Source organism: Calliopsis andreniformis, chromosome 10 (assembly GCF_051401765.1).
Source record: "Calliopsis andreniformis isolate RMS-2024a chromosome 10, iyCalAndr_principal, whole genome shotgun sequence".
NCBI lineage: Eukaryota > Metazoa > Arthropoda > Insecta > Hymenoptera > Andrenidae > Calliopsis > Calliopsis andreniformis.
In genome coordinates, this window is record NC_135071.1 from 16,534,301 (window position 1) to 16,558,976 (window position 24,676).

At 50.3% G+C, this 24,676-nt stretch overlaps 1 protein-coding gene across 2 annotated transcripts in view; it reads right to left on the bottom strand.

The window, feature by feature from the left end:
• Positions 1 to 1,523: 1,523 nt before the first annotated feature.
• Positions 1,524 to 24,676, bottom strand: part of Delta (neurogenic locus protein delta) — a 42,815-nt gene continuing 19,662 nt past the window's right edge. Inside the window, exons 1-4 of one of the 2 annotated variants that reach the window (XM_076387091.1) lie at positions 17,014 to 17,063; positions 16,674 to 16,925; positions 9,080 to 9,134; positions 1,524 to 3,571 (exon numbers count right to left, since the gene is read on the bottom strand). In XM_076387091.1, the coding sequence (XP_076243206.1) occupies positions 1,549 to 3,571; positions 9,080 to 9,134; positions 16,674 to 16,833 (2,238 nt within the window). In that variant the 5' untranslated portion in view covers positions 16,834 to 16,925; positions 17,014 to 17,063 and the 3' untranslated portion in view covers positions 1,524 to 1,548. Of the gene's footprint in view, positions 3,572 to 9,079; positions 9,135 to 16,673; positions 16,926 to 17,013; positions 17,064 to 24,676 lie in introns of those variants that run through there. The other variant, XM_076387090.1, reaches the window with a different exon arrangement.

A 24,676-nucleotide genomic window follows, 5' to 3' on the forward strand; every position in this document is an offset into this window, starting at 1 on the left:
GGAAACATCGTTCGACGTATTTCGGCGGATGAATTTCAATTTCAGCTAAGTTCCACGCTGGACACGCTGTTCGAGGCTTCTAGGGATTTTTCGCTACTTCTGGATCGCGCCACGGATGCTAGTTCCTTTTTAAAGAAGCGAAATTCGAACAACGTTCGACTTTTCGCCTCTTTAAAACCACTGTGGGATCTCTGTACAGCAGTCCAAGGCTGGTTTCCACTGTTTCAGAGTCCAACGACCCGGCAAAATGGGGTTGCCACGAGATCGGGGAATCCCATAGTGCCGGGGGTTGGCAGCCCCTCCGAAAGTCCCTAGAAGATCTGAAAGTGCGATCCAAAAGTCGCTTTTCTCCCCAAGGGATACTCGACTAGCTCCACCAGACGAAGGAACTAGTATAAAAGAGCAAGAAGACCGATGTGTCTCGCGCGACAAAAGGAAAAAACAGCGTTACTCGAAAAAGCGAAAAGAAAAGGAAAAAAATCTCACGAAGGGGCGACATCGTTTGAATCCTAATTCGTCCGTAAACTTTCTCGCTCGTAACTATATACGCACGGTACATACAAACGCTCTCCTGGTCGTTACTCGTAGCCCTCTCTCGGACTTGCCCGCGTGAAGAGAGACGGGCGCACATAATACATGTACATTTTACATTATATATTTATATATATACACATGAGGGAAACGTAGACAAACGCTCGCGGTACACCTACACTCGACGCATGCATACGCGTTATCCTATCGTTCGCGAACCACGTTCACACACACACACACACACGTAACGCGCGCAGCCACGGAGAGACACAGACACACACGTACGCGCAAGTAAGTAACACGGGCGTCTCTCGTGTCCACGGCGAGCGAGAGAGGGAGAAGTTCAGTCACGCAGTTCGAAAAAAAAAAGTAGAAAAAAAAAGAAGATACGAAGAAGAACTATCGGAACAATGATAATGAGATACGATAGAATAATATTAATAATAATTATAATAATAATAGCGAATAGTGATAATAGTAAATAACAATAATAATAAATTAGTTCTGTACAAAGTTTCGCTTCCGAGCATGATAATATATATATTTATATATTTATATATAATATTAATACCTAAGAATGTGTCGGACGACGAGGTTCCCAGTCGCCCGCCACCACAGCATCTCGCGTGTATATATAACATATCCCTTGGTCCTTTCATCGAGCTCCCAAAGGTCTCTTCGTCCTTGGAACACGCGGAGAGCTCCCTCCCCCGATATCCCATATCCTTTAAGATCGCCCGCGCGCGTGTCACATCTCCTCTACACGGTTTCTAGCAGAGTCCCCAGAATCGAACAGCACACGTTCTGACGCGCGGACGCGTCCCGCCAGCAACAGGAGGGAGGGTAGCGTCCTCTGACGCGACTCACGAAGCACGAGGGGTGCCATTCGACGGGCCAAAAAGACACACTGAAAGGGGGTCAACGTATCGGCGCGCGAGTCGCCGAGGGAGCCGATTCAAGAGTCCATTGATCGACTGGCTCTGTCTAGGGGGATTCCCCTAGGGGACTTAAGGAGAGCTACACCTCCGTCGCCAGCGTCGCCGCCAGCGACGAGTCGTGCCTATAATGATCGTCTATCACGTACACCCCGCATCCAGTGTCCCCTGCGCCCCCGCCGCTTCCTGGTGGACCACTTCCGCCCTCCGTGATCGTCTGTGGCGGCCTCTTCAGCAACGCAGCCTCCGCCGCGCAGCAGCTGTCCGTCGCGGCGTTCCCCGCGAACACCGACGACCTCTTCGCCGTCTCTAGAACTCCGACGCCAAGGCCCAGGCCCAGGCCAAGACAGTCCTTCTCCTTCTGGAAGAGGTGGGACGCCCTGTGCGCAGCAGCCTCTGTATTCAGCTGCTTCGTCGTCCGCGTTCGTCCGTCCTGCAGCACTGGTTCCGGCTTGTAACCCGAGCACGAGCTGTCCAGCGTGACGTCCGTCTGAAACGACGAGTCGAGGTCGTCCTGTCTGGCAGACGCGGCGTTGTTCACGCTCTTGTTCGCTGTCCAAGTGTTCTTGATCATGTGCGCGTCCCCTGTGCCCAGGGTGCAGACACTGCCTCCGCCGCTGCCGCTGATCATGCCGCTACCTCCGCCACCGAGGAGACCAACGTTCCCGATACCGATGCCAGTGCTCCCAGCAGACCCAACACCAGCGCCTCCGCCGACGCCACCCATCACACCGCCGCTCCTCTTGCTCATGCTACTGTGCACAGCGTTCCTCTCGTTCTGAAGCCTAGCCTCTTCGTCAGCCTTCGCTTGCTCCCGCTTCTGCCTCCTCTTCATGCACATCACTGCAACCGCTGCTACTAGAACGAACGCTGGCACAGCTGTAGACAGAGTCGCGATCACGACCACGTGCTCGGTGGTCAGCCCAGCGTCCCTCGGCTCCGCCGAAGCCACATGCCTCGACAGATTCCCTGACCAGTAACTCGCGCCGGACGGAGGAACCGCTGGGACAGCAGTGTTGGATGGAGAACTAGCTGCAGCAGCGGCGGCTGGTAGGATGGCGGTGCCGCTGCCAGCTTCTTCAGAGCAGGTGTCCCCGTGCCAGCCCTCGGGACACTCGCAGAGGAACCCGTTCACTCGGTTCAGGCAAGAGCCTCCGTGTTTACAAGGAGCACTACGACATTCGTCTACATCCACGCTGCAGTCCTTCCCAGTGAAGCCAGGCTTGCAGGCGCAGCGGTAGTCATTGGTCCCAGAGATACACCGTCCGCCATTGGCGCAGGGTTTAGCTAAGCAGTAATCGACCTTGTCTTGGCAGAGCCTGCCGACGAATCCTGGCACGCACTGGCAGCGGAACTGATTGACTAGATCCACGCAGGTCCCGCCGTTCAGGCAAGGATCGCCCTGGCAGTCGTCGATGTTAACCTCGCAGCGCTCGCCGGTGAATCCTGCTGGGCAGGAGCACCGGAAGCCGTTGACGATGTCCGTGCAGGTGGCTCCGTTCACGCACGGGTTCGGCGAGCACTCGTCGAGCTGGGACTCGCAGTCTGCGCCGGTGTAGCCTGGCGGACAGTGGCACACGTAGCCGCGCAGAGAGTCGTCCTCGCAGGTGGCTCCGTGATGGCAAGGTGAATCTCGACAGGATCTGGTGCTGATCTCGCAGTGACGACCCCGCCAACCAGGTGGACAGGTGCACCGATACGCGGCGCGCTGGAGCTGCTTCGAGGCGGAGGAGCCGGTGTCCGAGGATGCTTTCGGGACGCCGACCGCCGCGGCCAGGCTAGAATTGCCGTAGGATGGCTCCATGCTGCAGGAGCCACCGTTCAGGCAGGGCTTCGAGTGACAGTCCAAAAGCGGCGTCTCGCAGTCAGTGCCCGTGAAGCCTGGCGCGCACGAGCAGGTGTACGAGCCCTGGCCGGTGTTGAAGCAGGTGCCGCCGTTCATGCACGGCTTGTGATTCGTGCAGTAGTTCAGGTCCTGGTTGCAGAACAGACCGCCCCAGCCCTCGTCGCACAGGCACTCCCAGGGCTTTTGGCAGCTACCGTGAAGGCAGCCGGGGTATCTCACGCACTCGTCGCAGTACGCACCCTTCCAGCCGCGGTGGCATCTGGAGCAAACGAAGAGGATGTTGCTCATTAGCGATTGCCTTCGAGACTTTTGGAGAAAGTGGACGAGGACTGGGATGTGGAAGACGACGGGTGAACGATACGTGGTTGATCGACTATGAGTAGGAGGGAAGACAGAAGAAGCGATTTTGATGTATCTTGCTTAGGGGTTCAGAGGTCTAGAAGAGGGTCAGAGGTTCGGATATCACTGAGGAGTTTGAGAGCAGGGACATGCTGATGGGTCAGTTTATACAGAGAGGGGTATAAGCATAGTAAGATTGTTAAAAATTGAGAAATACACTTCTGTGACCGAGATTTCATTTCTGTGGAAGCAGAATCCCATATCCCAGGTACATGAGACAAGTGCCTTCTTAAGTCAGAGTCTAAGGGTACCACAAACGAATTGTGTAATCCTATCTCTGTAACTTGAGGATTTCTATTACAAACTATGTCCTCTTGGAAGACATCTTCAATATTCTCCAAAATTTCCTAATTTTCCTTTAACCCACCTGTATCCTAACACCCCGTATGCCTAAAGAGGATCTGCGATGTGTTACGATAGACGAGCTTCTGAACAGAGGAACTTGGGATACAGTAGATGACCTAAGCCCTCGTACGCTAGACGAGCGAATTTACATTCTAATGTCGAAAGCGAGTAGAGTGACCGCTGAACGGAGGGGTTGACGTAGGACTCCTCTCCCATCGGATTCCTCTCGTTCCTGCGATTCCCCCGGCGATTAGAATCCCCCGCGGGCATCGACGACCAATGTCAAGGACCTCGTTAAACGCGCATGAAAAATGACGGGCCGCGATAGAGGGCGCGCAATAAAAGAGGAATGCCCGTTTTCCAGGTAATCGAGCCTCCTATACCGGGTGAGACTTTTTCACCACGCGAACGCTCCCGAAGCTCAACACCCGTGGATCCTAATTGCTTTGGTCATTAAACGCTAATCGATCCTCGCGAAGGCAATCTAGTCAGGCACACGGTGCCCCTCAGACTCTACCAGATAGACGCGCGTGATTAATCTCGCGACGGGATTGGCAAGACCGAAGGAAACTCACGGGGCCCGCCGAAAATCCGTAGCTGTACAGCCTCTCCCCGAAAAAGAATTTCCGAGAAGCCTGTTGAGCCGAGGTTGGGTGCAGGAGAGGAAAGGGAGAACGAGGAAGGGACGAAAGCGCGCAAAGGGAGGAAAAGAAGCACGAGGACAGGGGGGCAGAGGGGGGGCAGAGAAAAAGAAAGGCTCACCGCGACAGAGGATACGCAAAGGTGGATAAAGGCCGCGTGGAGATGAAGAAGGTAGAAAGGAGCTGGATCCAAAGGACGGGGGGAGGGAAACGAGGAGGATATGGTGGTCGGCCATTACGTCCGAGGGGGTTACACCGTGCGCGCGGGGAGGACAAAGAGGGCCGAAGAAAAGGTGGAACGGGAGCGGGGGATAGAGCGAATCGAGGAAAGAGGTGTGTATGTACATATGTACGGTTACGGTGGGCGCGCTCGCGCGCTCACCCACACTCGTGCCAGCGATCGTGGGGAGAGAGACAGATCGAGGGGAGGCAGAAATAGAATGAGCGAGAGGCAGTGAGACCAGTCGACGGAGTCCAGGGGGAGAGAACGAGAAGTGAGAGAGAGAGAAAGGAGGGGGAGGAAGGAGAAGGAGAAACGGGAGAGAACAGCAAAGAGAAGGGAGGAAGAGCCTTAGCCAAGAGAGACAGGAGAGGAGGTAGAGTATTCGATGGAGAGTGGGGAGACGAGTCGCCGAGTAGTGTTCCCACGGTTCGAGCCTCGGCACAGCCGTTCAGTATGCGGGTCAAGGAAAGGTTACGCTTCTCTGTGTGCGCGCGCGCCTCGCTCTGCCCACTAATACCCATCTGCCTCTCTCTCGCTCTCTGCACACACGTATCGTCTGTATAACTCTGCGAGAGGGAGAGAGAGAGAGAAAGAGAGAGTGAGAGAGGCGAGCCTGTCGACGTCGCATGACTATACCATTAAATCCCCGTGTACACACCGAGGAGAAGCGTAATCGAGAGAGCCCGTCTCGCGAGCGGTCGGGACAGAGAGGACAGAGAGCAGCGGCGCGTACAGCCGAGGAAGACGGAGCGAGACGGAGCCGAACTGTGCCGCGCGCCGCGCGGATATTCGTAGTCGTTTGTATACGCGCGCCTAGCCAATGAGATGGCCGAGGCATCCGTGTGATTCTTCGAGCTGTCTTCTCTCTAGCCTGCCTTCTTCCTAGGACGCGAAACGGATTTCTGATGGCCGCGGGAGAGACCGCTTTCAGCGGAACGATGCTGCACGCGGGATAGAGAAGGGGATGATGTATTTAGATCGTGATGTATTTGTAATTAGAACGGGGGACCGCGCACGGTACAGGGAAACACGGAAACGGGGCACCCAGTCGCCCCACGAAGATCGCTTCGGGTATTGCTGGTACGGGTGGCATAAGTGAAACAAGAGTACTGGTTACTGGGAGACACCGGTTAAGTATTCGAAATAACCTCGTGCGAATATGGCGAAAGCGCAGACCCAGTTACGAGGCGGGGAGGTGGGGAGGTGAAATGATCGTAAAATGATGCACGGTGTGCATCTTCAGCGGAATTTAGATGAGCCTTGTGAGGACTACGAAATTTCAATGGGACACTCGTGCAGCGATTCTTTCACGTACCGCGAATGGGGACGACGTCCCAAGGGTCAGGACTATGTGACTGTGCTTAGATGCTCGCGAGGCAAACGGCGTGAGTCATGGTTCTTCGAGGTGTTATGTTCCGGAGTTTTGAACCTCGATTTTAGGTTATGTAGTCGTAGTTCATTTTCGTTGGGAATGGGAATTCTGTCTTGTGGACTTTGGTTAAGGGATAGACAGTAACTAATTACATAAATAACTTATTTTTGCAATAGAACTGAATGGGTGTAACTTAGCCACAAAGTAGCCACCAATTAGATACTAATAACTCATGAAACAAGTAGTAACTGGAACCTAGTATTCCAATAACATATCTTAAAATCATAGTTAACAAGCTGCTTAAACACAGCACCCTAGTAACTCAAATACTTTCTCTAAATCACAGTAAACTTAAGAAACACTATTCAAATATACAATCAATATCACTCAATTACAATTACCCCAGCAACTAGGTAGTCTCCAGCAACCTACCAACATTTCTCAAAACCACGTTTAAGAAGCCTCAACCTCCGCAGCATCTCGTTGCACCATCTGTGGCGTCGCGAACGCGCGTGTTCACCGCGACCTATTCTTCTTCTCGAGAACCGCGAATTACTAGCCGCGTGCGTGCTCATAGGAAAATCGTCTCTCTCCCCAAGCCCCCGAGAACCCACCGTCACGAGCATCGTGAATTGCCACCACGCAACAGCTCCTCCAGAGTCAGTCTCTCGTTCCAAGGGAGATTCTGCACGGGGGATAATTTATCTGGCGGTTTTGTTTTGCGCGCATAAATTCCAGGTCGTCTGGGACATCTGCGACGCGACAGAGTCTGGATCGGTGCCCGTCTATTTTCGAAAATATTATTTTTCCCGCGGGGGTGGCGCGGTTCGAACTCGCGGACGACTCGCGCGCTCGCTCCAGAACGAGACGGAGAGGGGGAAAAGGGGAAACTGTTGGAGTGACGGCTGCCGCCGGCTAACGGGACAATTAACCCCGGTCGTAGAGTAATTAGATGATCGAGTTAACTCTAAACCTCGGGTTAAAGTCGGGCCGAGATTCGAGTCCCATGAAGACGAATCACCCTGGTCTCGAAATAATTACTGTGGAATCCGAGCGTCTCGACTTCTATCGGCTGCACTGTGGTTATAGGATGCTTCGTAAACAATGTGTGCTTCTTTTGTGGGAGATGGATGCTCTGGGAGATGACAGTGATCAGAGATGAATAATCGATGCGGGATTATGAGACGAATATTCAATGTGAGGTCGTGAATCATTGTTAATATTAAACTTCAATTTTCTTTAACACGTGGAAGCCTTCTGTTAGGTAGAGTAAATTAATTTGAATATTTAAAAAAGAAATTGAAGCTTCTGAATATTTGTGAAGGTATACTATTCCAGAATTTCTAGATCCCCAAATTTGTATTTCTACTCCCACTTAGAAGTACCTCGGTAACTGTCCAAAGAAAGAACGCCTCGCGCCGTGAAAAAATCCGCGCCAGGGGAGCACAAGAGGGGGGAGAGAATAGAATCCTCGTATTTATAGCCACGCAGGATTCTCGGCAAATACAGAAATTCCCGAATCGAACTTTGGCACTTAAAAGAGCTAGCGAGCTTTCTTCCTCTTTTTCCTTCGCCTTCGAATTAGAAGGTTCAACGACACACGATCAGGGAGAATAGTCAGAGGCTCGCCGTGGGGAGACAGAGGCAGAAAAAGGTGTACAAGGAGGTGCGCAAGAAGGCACAAGCTGGAAGCACAAGGGGCAAGAACGATTGGCACCTCCGAGCGCCTCGTTACGACGGAAAGTAGCCGAACGCCTCGAATTCCTCTCTATCCTTTTCCTCGACGCGTTCGCTATGGGCCATGGAACAGGAAAACCGTGGAGCCCTCGGGCAACGATATTTTCGATCGCTCGTAATCGCGAATTCTGCCGGAAATGGTAACTTTGATTACGCTGACCGGAAAATTCGAAACGTTCATTGGAATCCGGTGGCGATTATTCTAGTAGGCTTTTATGCCTCGCTAATTGATAGCCGAGGGTCGTTGAGAGACTCGAGGGGAGCTTGATGACTTCCGAGTATGCTCGGATCGAAGTTTCTGCGTTGGCGAGAGAAGAGGGGGATCGTTTTGCTAATTGGAAGTATACTCGGTTTGATAAGCTTTTATGGGAAACGCGTTTTCATTGTCTGACCCTGCTCGGCTGCGCTTGACCTCGAATAAAGATCGTTTTATGCGATTAGATGGGCTCCATATTCAGATTTTTTTTTAAAGATTATGGCCAGCGTTTCTCATACCTCTTTGAATCACTTTCTGATTTAGATATTTGGATACTAGGATCTCTTAAAATTACTCAAATTTCTACAATTCCTGAATAGTAGAATATATAAACGCTTAAAGTTGAATATTTTAAATATTTAAAAGCCCGACAATTGAAACATATGAAAATTCAAAAATTTGAGAATCTGAGTGTTTAAAAATCGATAGAATTCTCGCGGTTTTTTACTGCTGGTGAAACTTCCACTCTCGTGAAACCTCCCACGAAACTCAATGCTTCGAGAGCAATTCACCACGGTACGACAGTGTGTCTTAATAGGAAATTTTCTCATGGGGAACAGATGACTCTGGAACATCGGCCGAAACGCTCGTCTTTCGTCAAAAAAATCCGTGTACCGAGGCGTTATTAACGCGAGCGCGATACACCTCGGAGGATGTATCGAAGGCAGGAATGTAATATCAGCGAAGAGGAGTAGTTGCGGCTCGTAGAGAGGCGAGACGCGGCGGGGATGGACAGAGAAAGAGAAAAGTTGCACGGTGGGTGTATATGTGTGTACGTGTATGCGTATACTCACATGCATTCGTCGGGTCGATTGCAGTTTCCGTGCTCGCATCCGGGCAGGCAGCGGGCTGAAACGAGTAAGAAAAAATCGAAAAGGTTAAGGCAACTCTCCGCAAGAGGTCGATCGCGTCCCTCACGACTGCACGAGCGGTTACACTACAACACCATACGAGATGCATCCCGAGATGCATTCCTCCCGTCGAGGTAGGTAGTCGGGGTACTGGAACTCCGATAATTCACCTGGCTATAGACGATCCCCCACTCTCTCTGTTCAAAGGGTCGTCATTCTTAGTCCAGCCAGAAAATTAATTGCAACTCGATGGAAAATCAGCTAGGTACCATGCATCGATGACCCACTGTATAGTAGCTGAATGGTCAGCTACAATGTACGTATATACAGGGTGTTCAACTACAGGTGAGCACAGGACTCGAATGGGATTTTGTTAGTTTTGATTTTTCTGTGATTTTAATTGTGGGCCACATAATAGTAGATTGTTGCATATCAAATGTATGATTTAATGCTTTTAGTTTCATTTTAAGTTCGAACGTTTCATATGCAACAATCTAATATAATTGGACACCCTGTACATATCACACACTTGCTTCAGAAGTGAAGAAAATTGATTCTCCTCTTTTTTTCTAACTCTACTATTCTATTTCACCTGGTCTAAATTCTAAATATAATAAAGATGTTACTATTATTATCTACGATTTGGTAATACCTAAGTATTAAGATACTTTTTTCAACCAGAAGTGGCTAAATATAATATTCCTGATCAATAAAAAATGGCCAATTTGTACAGCCTCAGCCAGAATCGTCCAAGGCACGAATTCCCAATGGGTGCCCACCTAATTAAAATTTCTGTCATATGTACCACGAACATCGTTCCCGTTTTCCGGGAATCCTGGATGGGAACAGAGTCTGACCGCACGGTGGCTCGCATAGCTGCACGTATTCGACGATAGGTCGTTGTCGGTCGGTGGCGCGCGCGCGTCCCGTAAAGGATGATAAAATTGTGTCACGTGTGAAGATCCTTATCTTATCTTCGAACGGGGCCCTAACACCCCACTAATTGGCCAATTCCGCTCTGTACACAGTGCTGAACACTGGCTACCTTAATCTGTACACGGTGGAGGACAAGCGAAGCCATCAGAGGCGAGAACTTGTCCCCGAAATCGGACAACCCTTCCCACTTCCGCTGGAATGCTCGCAGGGGAGGTGGAGCATAAGATAATGTCCGAGGGTAGCGAAACTGTGTCGCGTGTCGAATAAACACGTCCAGCCCGCAAATACCCGAAGTCTCTCTCAGCTTGGCTGGCAGCCATCGGTTCAGTTACGTCTGCGTTACCATGTGTCTCTCTCGTCAGCTTTTCCTCCACGGCGCACACGTGCCTCTGAGGTTAAGCCTCTAAGCTTCGAACCCGCGATGGGTTCGTTTCGCAATCGACAGAGCCGAGAGAAATTTCGTGAACCGCGTGAACGCGGCGAGGTCGAGGTATTTTCGAATGCGAGGGGCCCTACGGTCCCCGACTGTCCCCTGGAATGTTTAATCGCTCTGCTCTCTCGTGCATTACGTACACGGGAATTTGGGAAACGAGTTTCGAGGTCGACGCTCGTTTCTGTTCCTCTCGGCTGAGAAATCGCGGCGAAGTGTTTCTAGGCCCCCGATCGGGGACCTAGGGCCCGATCCCAAGGCGAACGAGAGGGAGGCAACAAAAGCAGCGCGGCGAGGAACGCGGCTCGACCTGTCTCTTCCTGAATGAAGGGGTTGAAGGTGGCTCTGCTATGCGAGGTGAACCCTCCGCGGGGGCCCGGGGGACAGGAGAGGGCTGGAGGGCCGGCGTGACCTTGGCACCGAGCGCAACGGCCCACGACACGGCGGCTCTCCTCGATGGAACTCGCGAGAAGCGCCAAGGAGCCACGGGTATTTATAGAGCGAAGGAACGATCCTCCTTGGGCTGGTCCAGCGGCGTTGATCTCGCGGGACGACGGAATCGCAGGGATTCTTGGGGCCCCGAAAAAGAGAAAAAGGTGGGGAGGATGGGCAGAGAGCCTGAATTAAACTGGGATTACGAGAGAAGTTAGCTTGCTTAAGGTGGCGACTTTAACGTGCTGGGTATACTTACGAAGAAAATTAAATGAATATAAATATATCTATATTGCGTGTGTACTTTTTAGCAGTTTTGTATAGGATCTTTAAAAGAATGGTGTGATTGAAATGGTAAAGTTTTTCTGATGAAAATGAGCCCAAACACGGTATAAATCGGAGTGTTTTGAGGATAGTACTCCAACTGGTCACTAATCCGGGGAAATAAATGAAGATTGGTTAGAGTTGATATTAATTCGATTTATGTCGTGTTTGGACTCATTTTCTTTGGAAAATCTTCACCTACCCATTGGTCCTATTTTGAGGAGGACAGCATAAATATAATAGAAATTAGAATTTTCATTACTGGACACTGTTTCCTCCTATATCAAAACTACAAGACTACACCGTGATCAGATGATATTTAAACTATATCAGAGTCAACTATACCAGCATAGAGCTGTTACGAGCCGAGGGCTAGATGGTCTGACCGAGGGTCAGGGTTTTGGAATATTGTTATTTTTTCGTGGACGAACCAACGGGTAACTTTGCACTCGTTGGGAGCCACCTCACGGATGTGGACGAACCAGTGCGCAACTGCCAACACCGGGAGCCACGTTAGGATTTGGGTAGGTTTTCGTGGACGAACCGACACTCAACTTGGCGAGTATCGGGAGCCACTAGGATGGAATAAAGACTGTGGACGAACCAGCGAGTAACTTTGCACTCGCCAGGAGCCACCGGGACGTGGACGAACCAGTGCGCAACTGCCAACACCGGGAGCCACTTGTAGGTTAGGAAAAGGACCTTCGCAAGGATTGCGAAGATGTTAATATAGCCTCGTAACTTTTAAATTTACAATATATATATCTCGAGCGGTAAAGATATATTATTTGTGGGATCGTTTACGCGTTCGCTTCTTATTGGATTTAGGAAAGGTTTTGATTGAACTAAATCCAATTTAACAAACCTTATAAAACTGTATATAATTACACGTTTGAGTTGACTCGAAGGAATACAAGTGTTTATGATTTTACGTGTCGCGGAACTAAGTCCTCTCTCTCTCGATTACGCACAGAGGTATGCGGGGGACGCGTCGTTAAGACTACGTTACAGTGAGTTTTTACGTACTGTACTCAAAGATTTTTGCTTGAAGGAGAACTAATGCTCGATCTTGCTTTCCGGTCTAAGCCACGTACTAACTTCAAAACTGGATTACGAGTGAGCCCCCTAGACCGAGTTTCTTAGCCTTTTTATAGTCAAAAATCTATAGGGAAAATGGTGGGGACTCGGTTGCATCGCAGAGTTTCCAAGAAAATTGAGAGATATTAATTTCGAAGAAAATCTATTAATTGGGTGCAACGGAAATGCCTATCGGCCCTTACATGGTGACTTCCAGGCAAAGTCAAAGGTCAACGGAAGGAGCTTTGAATCGAGCCCTTTCATAGTTACTTTACGTAACTCGTCTGGACTCGTAACAGAGCAATACGTATTCAAGAAAAAAACCCCTCTCGATAAAAGCTCGCTAGGACACTTCCACTTCTCTCAATCTACCTTATTCTCCCGAAACAAGCTCGCGAGTGGTAACCAATGAAGAATGAAGTCACAAGAGAATACGAACACCACCGAGCTTACACCGAAAGAACACAGCAGACACGGCCAACGTCTCAACTAGTGCTCCCCTCGCCCGTTGACCTCGTCTCCAACTTCCTCCGCCAGCTGATCGTAGGGGCGTCGTAGGTTCGAGGAAACCGCAACCTGCAGGCACGTAACGCACCGAAGACCGGGTCCCCGACATTTCCAACGACCATTCGTCGCGCCGTTGCGTCTACTTCAGACTCCCTTTAAATGCCCATCAGGGCACAGGCGTTCTGCCCCGTTCCCCCAATGAATTTCACGGCTCGTGGCCAACGTACATATCGATTTTTCCTCCCCGCCTGTGCGTAACCGGCGTTCGAGCCTGACCTTTCGTGGAAGGGCGACAATGAGACCCAGAAGAGTCATCGGGCGACAGCTCAGCCGCGGTGAGGTTAGGTACACGGCAACAATCGTCTCTGCCTCGCAACCTGCCCTCTGTCTACCTGCAGAGGCGCATTGTCGCGGCTGGTGGATCGAAGGAAAGCTCGGCAGAAGAAAGAGAGTTCGGCAGGTACCCGTGGCAATAAAGACCAAAGAGGAGGTGGAAAAACGTGCAGGGCCGCGGCGGGGCCAGAAGGGGGCGGGGGGGGGGGGGGGGGGGGGGGGGGGGGGGGTTGAAATGGAAGTGGACTGTGAACGCAGAGTCCGGTGCAGCTGTTGGTTAAAGCACCGACCTCTCGGCGCAGCTGTCACGGGCCCATTCGGCCTCTTTCGGCTCGCCTCGCCGTGTTGCAGCTGCCTCTGCAACCCCTCTAACGCCGTCCCGGCACCCCCGAAAATGCCAGCCACCCTGTCTGCGCCGCGTGGCCTCGTTAACCCCTTTCCCAACGTCGACCCGCGTTTCTAAGTGTCGTGCTATGGGACTGGTTTTCAGAACCCTGCTCTAAAGGGAACGATGGGATGATTAACCATTCCCGGTGTCTGATTTTGAGGGAAAAACGAGAAATGAGGATGTTAAAGGGTTGTCGTACTAGAGAAATTTTGTAGATGAGATGGAGGAACTTTGCTTGGGAACCTTGGGTGCTGCGAAATTGGTCGTGGGGCCCAGAATGGGGACACTTGGTCGTTCTCAGATGATCTAGGCTCTGGATGCTGATTCTAGAAGAAAAGGGCTCGCTGTCAGCTGAGCAAACGTGTCTCTGAGTACACAGGGGAAAACAGAGGACTATAGAGCGGTCGTGCAAACATGGCAAAGCTTGTAGAGACTTCGATGCATGGGAGGACCATGGACAACTCCACATACGTACTCAAATCGATAGGTCAACCTCTAATTACACTTCCAATTACAAGACACTGATCAATTCTCCAAATCCACCCTAAACTACACAAACTACTCCTTTCAGCCAAGTTTGCACATCCCGCAAAAAATAGATCGTTTCGATTCAAAGCCTCATCGAAGTCTCAATAAAACCGACCACCCAGCCTTAAAAGATGCCGAGACGATCCAAGTCAGATTGCAACAATGCTCCTTTCTCATCGCGTCGACGGTGGAGGAGGAACAGGAAGGCGGCGAAAATCCTGGAAACGGTGGCGTGGGCGTGCTCGCCGTTGCACGTGAGAAAAGATCAGGCCTCGATCGCGGGCCCCTGGCGGGCGTGATCCTTTGACGACGGGGGACGCCGGGTTCCAGGCCGAGCGTTCGCGAAACAGCGCACGAACGCGATTCCACGAAAGCCCGGGAATGTCACGAAATGAAGAGTAAGTAGTCTATTAGTAATCAATGCGCGGAGAGAAACTTTGTCGAGCGGCGGCCCGGAGTCGGAGTGCAACGACCGATCGACTCGGCACGAGGAGAGAGGAGAGAGAGGGCCGATGCTCGTTGCTGGCGAATCGACTCGCGGTGACACGAAACTTGGCGAACGAGCGCCTCTGGCTCCGTCTCGAAGGACGTCCCAGAAGGTCGTCACCTTTGCGATCGGGAATCTGGGAGGTCGAAGAGGTACTGGATCAGCGCTCTTTGGGATATGAGGCTGGTAGACTCTTTTCTACGTAAGCTTGTTTCTAGAAAGAAACTCGTTTTTATGAAGAACGATTAGCTTACACTAGGGATGTAGGGAAGCTTAGAAGAATTATTATGACACATTAGTAACCACTTGAGTTGAAATCTTAGTTGGAGTTGAGGTCCCTCATTTCTCTACAGAAATGGTTAAGTAAGGAATCTTTAATCCAAATTTCAAGAGACAATGAATGTCTTCAAGAAGAGAGGGTTAGCAAATTTGGCAAAGCACAGCTGAAGACACTCACTTGAGTTCTTCACACAAATTTCAACTCGCCAATTTTAACACTAATATTAAATAGGTATAGCAAGTAGTGTTACTCTCCAGGGACCTTATTAAACACATTCCAGCAACCTTCTCAAACTTCCATTCTCCAGAACCGAGCTCCTCTTAAAAGAGTATTTCCATCCCTTCTGAGCCCCCACGATAGTATCAGCACCCAAGATTCCTCGGATTTTTTCCGAGCGCCGAAAATCGAAGCTCGAAAGCGGTACGTCGCGACTCTGGCAAAGAGAAGAAAACTCAGGAGACCCCGAATGCCATCGCGGAGCTTGCGAAACGGAACTATTCGAGTCCAAGCGGCGTACATCACGCGTGACAAAGGGGACCCGAGGAATTCCAGAAAACACCTTGGCGAACCTCGTCCTTTCTTCAACCAGGGCCCTCTTCCAAGTTCCTCTGTCCAGCGGGAGCCCAGTGGGTCTTTGTGCTCGCAGGGGTGCACCAGGTGACGAGCCCAAGACTGTTCTGCTCGCGAGCCTGCTCGTCCTCATTTAACTCTCTGAGAAGGGAAGAGCCACACACGAAGAGACTCGAGCGTAGCTCGCGGGCCGCAGAAAACCGAGGCGGAACGTGCACGCGGAAAGCGGCAGACGGGGCCCACGACACGGAGTCGGCCCCGTGTGCGCGTGCACACGGATTAATCCTTCGGCCAACGCGGCTCAGGTACGCGAACGATCGACGAGGAGGATGCTGGCTGCAGACGCGCGCGAGGGACAAGGAGAGGCGACACGGAGGTGCAGCAGACGGGGCCAGCCAGCCTGCGAGGAACAGAGAAGCGAGAGGGGCTCTCTCGCACACACGAGAGCCAAGCGTGGGAAGCTGCTGCACGCTCGGACCCGGCTCCGCTGCACCGACACTGCACCGGGCCTCTCCTTCGTGGACTCGGCGAGTTTGTCGAGTTTCGTGCCACGAACAAGAACACTGCCCGCCGTCCTCCAGCTTCAGTTATATAACCCTGATGGCCAAACTTCATCACCGACAAGACGTATTTCTGTTATCAGGAATTACAGTAGAACGTGGATTATCGGAATTTTGATTATTCAAATGACCAATTGTCCGAACACAGGATGTATGAATTTAAGCTATGTCTTTTGGAACAGTATCTGAAAACGATTAGTGTATTTTCGTAATGCATTTTGCTTACTGAATGCGTATTGTGATGAGTTCAAGCTTCTACTCGCAATTAATCCACTTTCATAATTAGATTCCTGACCCTACCAACAGATAGTCTAACTCCCACCCTCGCTAGCATTTTCCTCTATCCCATGTTCCATCTCGCCTTCGTTCACCCCGTCACATTGACACCGCCTAAAAACATCCTAAATTCGACAGCCTCTCCGGTTACGCGGTCTAACAGAGTATGAATTACGGTGGTCGGGACGTGCGACAGAGTTGGACGAGCGTCGAGGCAAAAAAGAGGGGGAGAGCAAAACCAGGGAGAGACACGGAGAAAGAGAGAGAGAGAGAGATCGTCTCTGTAATTTCATACACGGAATTCCTACAAAAGGAGGGATGTCACGCGCGGTGTGCAGTCGCGATGGGTAGCGTGGGAGTGCACGCGTTACGTGCACCACGATGATAATAGAGAGGTGGAGAGACTTACGGGTGTTGCAGTAGTCGTCCTCCCAGCCAGAGAGGCAGACGCGCTCCCCTGTCGGGCTGCAGCTGTAATGGCCGAAATTGTCGTCCCTCGGCCTGCACAGGTTCTCGCAACCCTTTCCATAATAGTGGGCCATGCAAGTCACACGATATTCGTACACCATCTTCGAGTGCGCGCTTCGGTACTCGTCCTCGGTCCAATTTGGACCCACGTCCAGCCACTTCTGCGTGGTCAGCCTCGTTATCAGCACCTTCTCTGTAAGAACATTCGATTTCACGTTATTAGACGCGTCACTCATAGAGAAACTGAAACTGAATGGAGGGTAGAGGAGTTTACCACTTACTACGGAACGATTAAGAAACTTAAGACCCCTTCAATTCCATAGCAGACCTAGTTCCCCCTAATCACCCCTCAAATAATCGCACTCGAAAACCGCTACGAAGCTTCCCCCCTCCCCAGACCCGAAACCCTAAAAAATCCTATATCATTATACTTCCACTCAATCCTCTCCCCACTGCCCAATAATCAGGCCCCAGTGTCCCTGTCGATGGTACGAGCAGCCAATTACCCTGCCTCGAAGTCGCGAAGCGTGCACGACGGGATCCAGTTCCCAGGCAGCTGAGCGATCGATATCGGGCCCATTTCGATAGCCGATGATCCTGGGCCCAGGAAAGGGGGCCGTATCGCGGCGCCGCGAGTAATTAAGCATGTCCATCAGTAGGGCAACGGAGGAGCGGCGACGGTGCACCGCTGCGCCCAATGATGCGATCGAAGTGCATCGGCCTCCGCGGAGAGAGAAAGAGAGAGAGAGAGAGAGTGAGGAGAGGAGGAGGAGGAGGGGAAGAGAGAGGGCAGACCGGACGTTCGTCCGCTATTGCTACTCCGCCGGCGGCACGCATCCGGCACAAAGAGTGTAAGCGTATACATCGAGCGCATTGCTGGCCTCTCCTCTATGGGAAAGAGGCGTTCTTCTTTTCTTCCTCCACCGTCGACCCCCCCCGCCGCAACCCTCTCCCGCCACCCCTTCCTGCTACCTGTGTTTTCGCGGAGGAAGAAGAGCAGGCTTCCTACTAAACGTATTATCGTAATGGCCCGGCAGATTAGGAGGGCCACGGATCAGGTGCCCTGCCGAAAACCTGCCCCGCGTCCCACAAAGCCCTGGGCATCACGGGCCCAACGAGACGCGAGGCGGGGCCTCGCTCTCCGTGGACCAGGGTTCACCTGTTCACTGGGTCATTTCGGTAAACCCAATGTGGAGGCTATTGGTAGACATTCGTGAGGGGCTAGAGATTGGAGGCTTCTCGATATGAGCTCGAGAGGTGGTGAGTGAAATTAGAGAAGGAGAATCTGAGAGATGTTGGAAAGTTTGAAAATTTGGAAGCTTAGAGATTTAGAATATTTGATGAAGTACACAGGTGGAGGTGGGATATAATAGTCACACAGAATCTGTTCGTATCACGACAGATGGTTTACTCATTAGTTGGGTTACATAGAATGAGTCACACGCAGTAGCTAGAGCCAAAAACATACGTACGTATGCATAATGACGCTTATTGAGATCAATAGATGTCGCGAATATGCTCTAACAATATGACTAATACTGAACATTACGATAAATTGAGGAAATAAAAGAGAGTACATAACCAGGAGATTTGTGTGTTACTCTAAGCGTGTTCAGCCCAGATTCACTCATCCATAAATCCCCTCAGTGCAATAAATTAATCCTTTAGTGTTCCACATCGTCGGTGGCAACCGTGAATTCACAGAGTAATATGAAAAATTCGCCTCCAGCGTGCTCTATACTCGAGCTCTACTTAATGCGCCTTCCCCTGGCTAATCTGCGCCTCGTCTAATTGCTCGTGAACCTGAAATGACGAGGGTCGAGAGTGTATCCCTGAGAAGGACGCTAGCTCCGCAATATTTTGCTCCTGCAGGCCGAAATTCATGGGGCAGGAGTGGCCAACTGGCGCTGAAGGTAAACGAAAATAAACGGAGAAGTCGATCCATCTGCAGTGGCGTGCGAACATCGGCGTTTTCAGAACTCGTAACAGCATCACCTGGGAAGATAGGGCTCCCTCGACTCCCGTTTCGCCGACAGCGAAACGTTACTTCCCTTCTGGGAACGGAGTGGCCGAGTATCCTGTTTAAGTATCCCTGGGCACGCCATCGGGCGAATCCTGCGTGGCTGTGCTTCGTCCTGTTGCCTTCTCTTTTTTCTCCCTTCTTCCTCGACCTCATCCTCAACCTTCTGCCTTCCTTCGATTCTCAGTGGCGTAAGGGAAGGCCAGACTTGCTGCCTTGGTGAACGATATTGGAGGATATTATGTAGATTCGATTGAGACTGCTTGCTGCAGGCTCGTCAAATGCTTCCATTAATTCTTTGTTGAGAGGTTGTCTCTTACTGTGAGAGAAATGAAGAGAAGGTGTTGACGGATGAATGAATCTGAAGTTCTTTGAGAAATTCCTCAAGTGTTTCTTACGCTATAGCGAGTGGAGGCTGTATACTGAGCTGTGGTTTTTCTTGTTTGGACCCTCTTGAGTTTTATAGGTAATAATTTCGAGCTGAGTAGTATGTAATTGGAAGAAAATAAATTTCTGATTTGGGAATCCGTGAGAGTTAATTTGAAAGTGGAGTAGATCGAATTGGGGAACGGTTTCGAACTTGTTTGCAAGTCTCCCAACACCTAGCTCCAGATGATCGTCGTATCCTGGCTCGTCGGGCAGTGCAAAAAATCGGGGCGCAGCTTCGAAATCGGCCGCTTAAAAATAGACTGGCAGCAATGGTAGGCCATGGTGAACCGTTTATTACGAGCACATCATCCTCCTCGGCGGGGTAAAAATGAACGAAAAAGGGGAACAAGGGGCTGACCACTTAACTCTTCCTTACGCTACCGACCACCATAACCATACAGCACCACCGATACACCTCGACCCATTTGGCCTGGCCAGAGGCTGTCGGAACACGCAACAGTAAATCCTTCCTTCCTCTCTTGTATACTTCTGACTCGACAGAAACACTCCTCCGGGCCTATCCAAAGGAAGCTGTTTGAAAATGTTTGCGGATCTCTGACACGCGCTATGTACTTAGGATTCAAATTGATTTCAGGTTCTCTAGGACTTCGCTCCAAGAATGCTCGAATTTCTCAATTCTCCAGACTATCAAGTTCTCAAATTTTGTCAAGACTCAAATATTAAAATTGTAAAAAAAACTCAAGTATTTAAGTACCCAAATTTTCAACTTTTCAAATATTCAAATATCACTTGACTTACTTAAATACAAGAAAATCGAATCAAAGCACCTCTTCTCTCAAACACTAACTCTTCATGACCACCACCAACTCAAGACCAAAATTAAGCGACTGATTTCTGCCTTTCAATCTCGACAAATGTGCTCCACTATTCAACAGCTTTCGAATTCTCAATACTCTCTTCTTTCAATCCAAGAAACGAGAAGAGATTTGGGAAAAGACCCCAGGTTCCCAGGATCTCCCCAAGAGCCTTCGGTAGTCGAAGGACGAATATTTATCGTTTCCTTTTCCTCTCTGCCGTGAGCGGTAGCAACCTTCCTCGCCCCGAACACGTCCCATCGAGGGAAGTTTTCTCTCGGCTCTCTCGGCCGGTGCTCTCCGTCTGGCTACGCGTATACACGCAGTGCACCTGTAAACGCCTGGTGAACTCGAGGCCAGGCCCCGATTCAAGGTATTCATTAACGACGCAGCGCCGCCGCGAGTAGCCCAGACATTTTCTATTGTTCATTCAGAAACGAGCGGCCTGCGAAGGATAGCCCCGAGCTGGCGGCTAGCCAGATGCACTGCCCGTGCGTTCCCTTCTATCCTGCTTGAAAAATTACCTCGTAACGCGTCGATCGACTTCAGTATTTCCTTCATGCGAGTCTGTCACTGGTCACCTTATTTCTTGAGGCCACGTTGAATATTAGAAATATTTTCTAAGCACAGTAGCGCTCAGAAACAGTACTCTTTATTGGTAGCATATTTCTATGGTTTTAAGGCAAAACGACTTAGGTCACATATATATATATATTTTTATAAGTTTTCAGCTTCAATCCTGTCTTATGGACTTGGGTTCCCTTCATCCCTTATTTTTAAGGGAAATAATTCTTTCTATATTAGTACGATAAATAGTTCGAACATATTCCCCAAAACATCATCTCACAACACGCATCCACTAACCACCGCCTACCTCAAACTTTCACATTAACCCCTTGCCTTACTTTGACCAGTCTGGCTCGTGTACTTTCTACAATATCTTCGCTGCCGATTACGCGGTAATGCGTGATACGGAATTTTTCGCAAGTAACCGATCACGCACCATCGCGTGAGACGTCTATGTTCGCTCAATGGAAGCTTTACTGTTGGCAGTTTAAGATAGTTACACGTTTCAGATCGGCAGCAAAGGTGATAATATTAGAAAAGAAAATTGTAAGGGAAAGGGTTAATTCCAACTCCAACCGATACATCACTGAGCCAAATCTCCTCAACTAAAAACCCATTTAAATCCAGTCCCACTGTATTCATGACCCAGTCCCTCCCTCCCAGCCCAGCATTCAGTAATATCTGCAACCCAACTCGCTCTAGTGCATCCACCTCGGTTCTTCAGAACAGAGATAGGCGCCTTATCGGCGACAGTGGCTGGCCGCGGTCATTATCGCTGCAGCCGAGCAGGTGCGGTCGGTGGAGCTCGAGCAGCGGCACGAGTGTCCCCCTGGGTCGGCCGAGACGAAGGGAAAAGCGACCGCGAGCGGTGTGACAATCGACGATGACGTAAGCCTCGTCAGTGGCGCGGCTCGACCGGATTCCCGTTGGCGTGCGCGCGAGAGCGCACCGCAAGAGCCCGCTGCCCGCCCGCGCGCACGCCGCCCGTGAATCCTACGCGCCGAGGACGCGCGCGTTTCGCTTAACGAACCGCCCGCGTTACCGCAAACCTCGCGCCGCGACAGACGTGAATGAAAGCGCGAGGGAGAGGCAGAGGTCGCGGTTGCGTTACCGAAACCGAGGGAAACGGTGCAACACGATCCCGCGGCCTTTGGGGTCGCTGGTACTCGCTGGGGTGGTTTCACGGTTACTGGGAGACTGAGAGGGTGAGTGTCCCTGGGGGTGGTGTTGTCTTCATTCAGGTTTCGCGGGTGCATACAGGTGTGTTTAGTTGGAAGTACTCTTTTGGATCGCGGGAGTCATGAGTATTTGAAAATTAAAGTGTCGGTGTATCTGCATGCTTGAATATTTGAATACTTGAAGGTTTGAGAATTTGAAATACATACTTGAGAACTTGGAATATCTGAAGATTCAGAAACTTGATTGAGACCATTTTTAATCTTTCAGATATGTACTAGGATTCAAACATCTTTTTTTTTTTAACCACTTTTTCCCCATATTCAAAAATTTGAATATCTAGGTACAAAGAACCTTGAATACCCAAAAATCCTAACACTCAAACTGCCCTAAAATGAGTACTCCAACCTCCAAAATCAGTACTCCAAGAAACTATACTCACTAAACCCTCTAAAAACCTGTGTAAATACTGACCCATTTCCAAACCCCCAAGTATCAATCGCAGACTGACTTCACCCGCCGACAGTATCACTTTCATTCGATCAATAAAAACAGATCAACACCAGATCGCGGTGAATTCGTCCCAGCAGCAGGTGCAGCGATTACTTTCGAGCGGCGAGCATCGAGAAGGTGGGCGTCGAGCGTTCCGAGCCAGGAAGAGCGAAAAAGAGTTGCCGTGGCTGGGAGAGAGTAGGGGGCAGGGGGGAGGGGTGGACGGTGTGGGCCTGAGAAAGGAGGCAGCATCCACGAGCAGTGAGCGGCAATAAAGGGCTCGTTTCAGCGCCGCTCTGTGTCGGGGGCATTATATTGTGGCCCAATGGCGATAGACCAACCGAGGCGTACAATGTGAACGGTACCAGGGGCAAGAATATGTCCAAACAGCGTGGATATTAATGGGAACACGCGCTCTTTTCACTGTGGATGCACGGGATCTGTGGGATAACGGTAGGAATTCCGTTCACGGGCAAGCCTGGAACAAAGGAAGCTCGATTCCCTCGTAATTAGGTGCATCGATGAGCCTTGGAACCTTCGGCGTTATCATACTTCAGGGGGGGGATGGGGAACTCCGCGAGCGGGGAATTTAATTAAGATACCAACCTGCGCGAGGATGGTAAAGGGAACTGAACTCTTAGATTCAAAGTTAGATCTCGAGGGACTTGGAATCCTACACGTGCGGGGAGGAAGAACCTACAAATTGTAATATGCACTCTACAACTCTGTAAGGTAAATGTCTCAATACTTGGACGCTTGATATCAAATGTCTCAATAAGTAGACAATATTTTTAAGTGAGAAACCAATGGATCGATAAGTTAGGGTTCCTACAGCATCAAAAATAAGTTGTATGAAATTTCCCTTAATTGTTCGAGAGTCTAGCGTCCACTATGGTGGTTGTTTCTGTACGGTTGGGCAGGTAGCGCACATCCGTCCCAGGCGATCAGCCTGACGTGTATGCACGCGTGGTTCACTCTCGAGACCGGGGCTCGGGGCGTCGTAAGAAGAGCGAAACCGTTTAATTTCTTCCCCCGAGGTCCTCGCCGCGTCTGCCTGGCAATTAGAATGAACCGGAGACCGGAAGCTACACGCGGCCGTGCAACGCTCTCATGCGTGTCGCTGGTAGGCGCGCGAGCGATCATCGTCCGCCTCACCTATGCGATGTAATTCAATTTCGTTATTTCGGCGCTGCTCCGATCCGCTCTGAGGCCTTTATCCGACGATCTGCCGCGGCTGAGACGCTTTCCCCCGGATGCGGAAGCGATAAACGTCGTCGTAGAGGTTGTTTGTATGGATATTTCACTGGAGTCCCGCGTTAATGAGAGAGTGTCGCGTGAGGCGATGAGTGAGCAGACGACCCTTCTGACAAGGGGACTTTGGTGCTCGAGGAATTCTGATTTTTTGGGAATTTTGTGAAGGTTTTAAAAGGTGATTCCTGATTTTTAGGTTTTTAAAGATTCAAGCTTTCGAGTATTCGAACTTTAGGTACTAATTTTTAATTAGATATTCAAATATTTGCATTTTTAAATATTCAAATTTTCAAATATTCAAATTTTCAAATTTTCAAATATTCAAATTTTCAAATATTCAAATTTTCAAATTTTCAAATATTAGTATTTTCTAAAACCCAAATTCAAAAATTTCCAGCTATTCTAACATTCAGACTTTCCACACCCAAACCTAGTAAAACTGTCTATAACAAAGCACCTCTCTATCCAACCTCCCCATTTGAATAAATCGAGCATCCTACAGGTGTTATTCCGCCAAAACCGATTACAATATTCTAGCCTCATCTCGTGGCCCACCTGTCTGACCCAATAAAGTATCATCAGGTGGACCTACTCCAGAGCTATATACATACATACATACATCAGTCAGAGTATTCTAAGAACGCCTATATCTGAAGCTTACACCTGGACTCGAAAATCTCCACATAGGAGAACTAAAACCCTATCAGAAGCCTATCATCAATAATTCTCCATTAGGTACGTTTCTAATAAACCCGATACTTCCTCTGCTACTAGAATACCACAATCTACACAGGACCCAAGTGGTCTCAAGAAAGTCTGATGTCCTCGTAGCTTCCTCGAGGTGGCATCGAATAGAGCAGAGGACTCGAGCGAGGCCTGTGTATGCATAGGATGCGTCCGTATCCTCGTCCACAGAGGGTTTCGTGTTACAGTGGTGGAAGCTAGGTGCTACGGTTACACAGGAAGGAAACACTAGTGCCTCCGCCTGGTTCTCTTTCCTCTCCTCCCGCCGCGCTCGCTATGACACAACGGAGCCGCGCACACTTTGTCTCCTGGCCTGCACGTGGACACGTTGCGGTAACGAGGCAGGAACAGGGTGAAAACGGGTCGGGAACTGAGGCAAGAGCAGCTGGACTGTCGATAGAATGCGGGTAACGGGCGTCTCGATTCGCGATGGGAAGATGGACACCTAGC